This window comes from Etheostoma spectabile, chromosome 10 (genome assembly GCF_008692095.1).
Source record: "Etheostoma spectabile isolate EspeVRDwgs_2016 chromosome 10, UIUC_Espe_1.0, whole genome shotgun sequence".
Taxonomy (NCBI): domain Eukaryota; kingdom Metazoa; phylum Chordata; class Actinopteri; order Perciformes; family Percidae; genus Etheostoma; species Etheostoma spectabile.
In genome coordinates this window covers 12,557,575-12,563,193 of record NC_045742.1, presented here as the reverse complement: position 1 = coordinate 12,563,193, position 5,619 = coordinate 12,557,575, and the positions used below count along the sequence as shown (strand labels likewise).

The following is a 5,619-nucleotide window of genomic DNA, read 5'->3' as shown; positions in this document are numbered from 1 at the left end:
CCTGAGTGGACAATGTTCAAAGTTTCCATTGCTGAAGCTGTGATCTTAGGGTCTTGGGTGCCTCAAGGGGCAGTAACCCACAAACACCCTGGTGGACACTGGTGCTCAGGGAAGCCGTCCGACTAAAGAAGGAGTCTTTCCGGGATATGCTACCCCAGAAGGATCCAGAGGCAGTTGCAAGGTACTAAAGGGCCAGAAGGGCTGCAGCCTCTGCCGTGAAAGAGGCAAAGCAGCGGGTATGGGAGAAGAATAAAAGAACAAAATTCAGGGAACAAGTGGCCAAAATGGGTTTCCTCTGAAGGGGGGCTGGCGTCTCCCTTAGAGATAGGGTGAGAAGTCATCTGTGAGGAACTTGGAGTAGAGCCGCTGCTCCTTCGCGTCAAAAGGAGCCAGTTGAGGTGGTTTGGGCATCTGGTAAGAATGCCTCCTGGGCATCCAGACACGTCCAGCTGGGAGGAGGCCTCGGGAAAGACCCAGGACTAGGTAGAGGGATTATATCTCCAACCTGGCCTGGGAACGCCTCGGAATCCCCCAGCCCGAGCTGGCTGATGTTAAGCGGATGAAGATGGATGGATGGAAAATATTGATTAGTGCAGCTCCAATAATGTGAATAGTAGTGCCTTCTGTATGATGCTTTATCCCAAGTGCAGACAGATATCTGTGATTTTCAACTTTTCTTTGCCTTTGTCTCTCTTTGTCTTCTTCTTGTCTGCACACTGCTCATCACTTTTATACTCCACCCAGATTGACAATATAGAGAAAGCTTTTCCAAACTGTGAGACAGCATTTATACACACGAGAGAGAGGGAGAGAGAGAGAGAGAGAGAGAGAAGAGAGGAGAGGAGAGAGAGAGAGAGAGAGAAAAGTCTCGGATTCGATTGAAAACCTGCACAACTGCTGATTCATCCATTTCTGTATCTACCTGTTATCATTAATTTTGAAAGACAGAAGATGTACCAGGTGAGCGTCAGTGCCGGGAATAATGTAGGCAGAGATATTCAGGGAAAGCATTTGCTCCTTCAGCTGGAGAGTGGTATCTACTGCTGCTGGGGAGGTACTGTACCACCACCGCAGCACACCGCACGCACACGCATGCACACGCGCCACACAACACACACACACACACACACACACACACCAACACACCACACAACACACACACACAACACACCACACACACACACACACCCACAAAACACACACACAGACCATCAGGTTTATGATGCTCTCCATTTGTTCCATTTGTCTATTGTCTGACCATAAAGACTAATAAGGCCCACGGCGTCCAGACAATTTCCTTTTCCAGAGACTTTATCTTTCACTCAAAGTTCGTATTTGAACTTCAGCCAGCCATAAAAAAACATGAACAGGCTGTTTATGGCTGTGTTTGTGGAGCTGCTTATTGCTTTCCATCCAGTTTGCAGGTATGTCAGCACATAGATAAGGAGCACCACACAGGCAGACCAGCTGTGTGAATTAACAGCACAGACAATAAGGAAACTCACGTATGACTCTGTCGGGCAGACGGGTGAGATTGTTAGATGGGATGGGCTCCCTGTCCTTCCATACTTGGTCGACCAGGTTAACAGGGACAGACTTGAGGCTGAGATTGCTTGACTCCAGGTTGATGCGGTAGTCCTCATGCGTTTCTAATGGAGGAAATTGCAGATGATTACACACTGAGCCTAATCAATCACAAATAAACAGTCGGCGTGGCGTCTGAATGGCTCCATTGATAATTTTCCATCTACTTGGGGAACACTTTATTGATGTTAACATGGACTGACAGGAGGGATGGAGAATAAAGACTCACTGAGGGAGAAGAGGAAGGGATCAAAGCCGATCTCGTTGCCTGACGGGACCTCAGAGATCAGCCACTCTGCTACACTGCTGATGGACACTGGGGAACATCACACATGACAGATTCAAGTTATTTTTTACTTTAGAGGATGTGACAGCATAAATCCATACATCCATACACACAATTAGATGTGTATTCAATTGAATTTACAGAAATTGCTTTGCAACAAAATGTGGAATAGAAGATTGTCAATATGTAAAAACTGATTACACATTACAGTTTCCATCAATCTCATAATTTCATATAGCATACATACTATATAAACACAAATCTATATTTTTACCAAACTGATTAAAATGTAAAGGTTTAAAAAGTGAAACAAGCAATTAAGTATTTATGCTAGTGAGATTTACGTCATTTTGAGGTCATATTGGCGCTCGCTCGCATGGATGCGGCCATTAGTCCGTCTCTCAATAGTTTTACGTTGGTACCTCTCTGTGATTTTCGGCCTTAAGCACATATTTACCCACTGAAGACGTACACCTTTAAAAACTGGTCACACATATACTTTCACCTAATGATGTAACTAAAATAGCTGGGCGGTATAGAAAACGCAAACAAATGAAAAAACACATTCTCAACTTCCGACAAATTTGAGATTTGCTCTGATTCAACTGAGAAGAGTCTGGTGTCAACCCTGCTAGGTGCCAACACAAATTCTAAATTGTGACTTGCCCTACAACAAAAGCTACTCTGCATAACAAATGTGTTAACATCAGCATCATATGTTCAGTGTTAAAACCATGCAGTGACTTTTAGTTTGTAAGTGAGCTATTTTTATCATGTAAATCCTTATGGAGGATAATAGTTGCAGCATTTGACAGGATATTTTTAGACCAGATCATCAAAACCACAAATATTTGAATGGAATCCATGACTACTGCATTGTCATAACTTATCTACAATCACAAAACGATTGCCCCCCCACCATCTTTTTCCAGCTCCCAGTTGCAGTCCATCTGTCTCTCAGCTTGAACCCAGTAGCGGCTGTCTGTCCACAGAGCGGCCTTGGTCTGAGTCACTACGGCAGTGCCTAAGGAGAGGCAGGACAGCAGCTGTGTTATGGGGAGGGCAGCGTTGACAGTGAATTATAAACGACTATAAATGTCACAGTTGATTTAGAACAATGTATGATGGGTCATCTAATCTTGAAAAATGCAGGCGTGTGAGGAGAAACAGGAAGGTTAAGAAGAAACACAGAGGCAACCTGGTGATGTGTGGTGGATATTTAATCAGGGCTTACATTATCATTCCACTGTTGTAACCTTACATGAGATAAATACACTTAAGTAGCAGCAGCTGAAACTAAAATGTGTCTGATTCTTAACGGAGGCCCAGAAAATTTGACTTTTCTTTATGGAGTCTGGTGTGAACAGCACTTTACTAAAATGTGACCTGTCTTCTTATCCTTTCATGTGTGCAATAGCTGAGTACAGAAATTACCTGTGTTCTCCATTATCATATGGACATACATATCTCATGATAAGATGGTGAAGTTAAGCAGATGAATGAGAAGGTGCAATGGATGAAACGAGGGAGTGAAAGCGATGACACTAAATGACCGAGGAGATGGCTGTATGATGAGGATGCGGGATAAAAGAAGAGGAGCTGCATGGCTGTGGCACTCAGACTTGGGGAGTTGAGTTACGGGGAGGAAGAGGATGAAGAAGAAGAGGGGGAGGAGGAGGAGGCAGAGAAGACAAGAGGCAGAAAGGGATTGTACCTGCGGAGCCTGTAAAGCCGGTCATGAAGGCCATCCTGGCATCACGTGGTGCGATATACTCACTCTGACAGGGAAAGAGAGGTTAGTAATGTATCTCACGCACGTACGCACAAATACACTTTCTCACATACACACATAGTTAAATCCCAGATTAATTAATTTTGAAAGACAGCAGATGTACCAGGTGAGCGTCAGTGCCAGGGATAATGTAGGCAGAGATATTCAGTGAAAGCATTTTCTCCTGTAACTCCTTCAGCTGGAGAGTGGTATCTACTGCTGTGCTGGGGAGGTACTGTAACACACACGCACACACACACAAACACACAAATAGAGAAACACATAGATAAACTGAGAGTGAGAAAAGTCTCTGATTTGATTAAAACCTGCACAACTGCTGTTTCATCCCTATCTGTATCTCCCTGTAATCATTAACTGTAGTGCAGTAATCATTAACTTTAACTGTACAAAACTCTGTATGTATGGCAACAAATCTCATGATAGGAAAATGCTGTGTGACTACTTTGAATCATTTCTGTCAAATAAATGTTGCACATTACAATCACGTTGCTTCTTTTCACTTACTGGTGGGGAAACAGAGCAGTTCCTCTCAGTTTGCTTGTATGTAACAACACCAATAGTGTTTCCTGAAATGAGAAAGGCACATTGGAAAAAGACCTTTGAGAGTGACACAAAGTAGTGATCAAGCTGAGCTGTGTAAGCACATTTTTAGATCAGTGTAAAGGACTGCTCTTTCTTTTGGTGACTTATTGTGTTGGATCTTTTAAGACACAGTGATTGTCAGAGTGAACTGTGGAATCAATGCAACTTAAAAGCTCAGGACATTAGCTCAAACCAGGAAGCTGTGCAAAAAATAAAGATGAAATCAAGAAAGCAATTGAATGTAGTTCAATCATGTCCATGTTCACAGATGATTTTTTTAAATATGAAAAAGGGAAGAGTATTAGACAGAGCTGTTTTCTTTTTCTAAAATAGCATTTTATGCAAAGCAGAAAATAAACAGGCACAAAAAGAGCAGATGGCAATTTCGTCAAAGTTCTTCAAATGCACAATTTGCAAGCTTGTTTAAAAACATGCCATCAAAACTGGTTGGATATGACCTTTTTTGACATTTTATACCCACGCCAGGTTCTGTTATAATTATATACAATTGGAAATAATGATCATCACAGTACACCAGCTCAACAAAAGTCTTTACACAAAGATCAGAGACACTCAGACAAATTAGCGGCAATAAAGAAGGAACTTTTTACCTGTTAGTGCTGCCACAAACAGAGGCAACAACAACCAGCCACAGGAAGGCATCTTGCCAATACGAGCCCGTCAAGAACAGATCCAAAGACAGAGTGGCTATAACGCAGGTGCTCCGATGTTTATGCAGCGTATGTGAGAAAGTGTGTGTGGGTGTCTGGCAAGAAATTGTGTGTGGGTGTCTGCTAGTAAGAGCAAGAATGTCCTCTCTCTCTCTTCCTATCTCTCTTCTCCTCCTCCTCTGCCACTATCTCCTCTTTTGGTCAATTAAAAACACACTTGTGCTGTTTTTATCTTAAATATTTGCACCAATAAGACGTGACAGATGCTAATAATGGATTCGAAAAAATAACCAAGGTTTACATGCAGTGTATAAGTGACCGTGTGTGACTAAAGGGTATTTGTGAAGGGCTCATTTGCAAAAACAGATATCTCCATTTAATTTATTTTCCTAAATCATGCTTTTGCTGTGCAAGCCAGGGAATAACAATTAAACTGGTTAGCGTTTGGTCTGGTCATTTTAAGAACAGCTTGTGTCTGTTTTTGGCAAATTAATGCATGTTCAAGTAGCTGTTTCTGCAGATTCACATAATAAGCACGTCCATGTAATCCTGCATTTATTTCCATAGAAAACCTATTTTTAAATCCTTCTATTCAAGCCAAATGTATACTGCCACTTAACTAAAAGAAGAAGAAGGAAGAGGGGAGGAAGGGGAGGGATGGAGGAGTGGGGGGAATGCATGATCAGGAGATTTATTACAGCAGC

At 42.4% G+C, this 5,619-nt stretch overlaps 1 protein-coding gene across 2 annotated transcripts in view; it reads right to left on the bottom strand.

Annotated features, from left to right (window-relative positions):
* Positions 1–5,061, bottom strand: part of xpnpep2 (X-prolyl aminopeptidase (aminopeptidase P) 2, membrane-bound) — a 15,809-nt gene extending 10,748 nt beyond the window's left edge. Inside the window, exons 1-7 of one of the 2 annotated variants that reach the window (XM_032527851.1) lie at positions 4,856–5,061; positions 4,167–4,228; positions 3,766–3,876; positions 3,585–3,648; positions 2,790–2,894; positions 1,814–1,900; positions 1,506–1,649 (exon numbers count right to left, since the gene is read on the bottom strand). In XM_032527851.1, coding sequence (XP_032383742.1) covers positions 1,506–1,649; positions 1,814–1,900; positions 2,790–2,894; positions 3,585–3,648; positions 3,766–3,876; positions 4,167–4,228; positions 4,856–4,907 — 625 coding nt within the window. In that variant the 5' untranslated portion in view covers positions 4,908–5,061. Of the gene's footprint in view, positions 1–1,505; positions 1,650–1,813; positions 1,901–2,789; positions 2,895–3,584; positions 3,649–3,765; positions 3,877–4,166; positions 4,231–4,855 lie in introns of both variants that reach the window. The other variant, XM_032527852.1, reaches the window with a different exon arrangement.
* Positions 5,062–5,619: the final 558 nt, after the last annotated feature.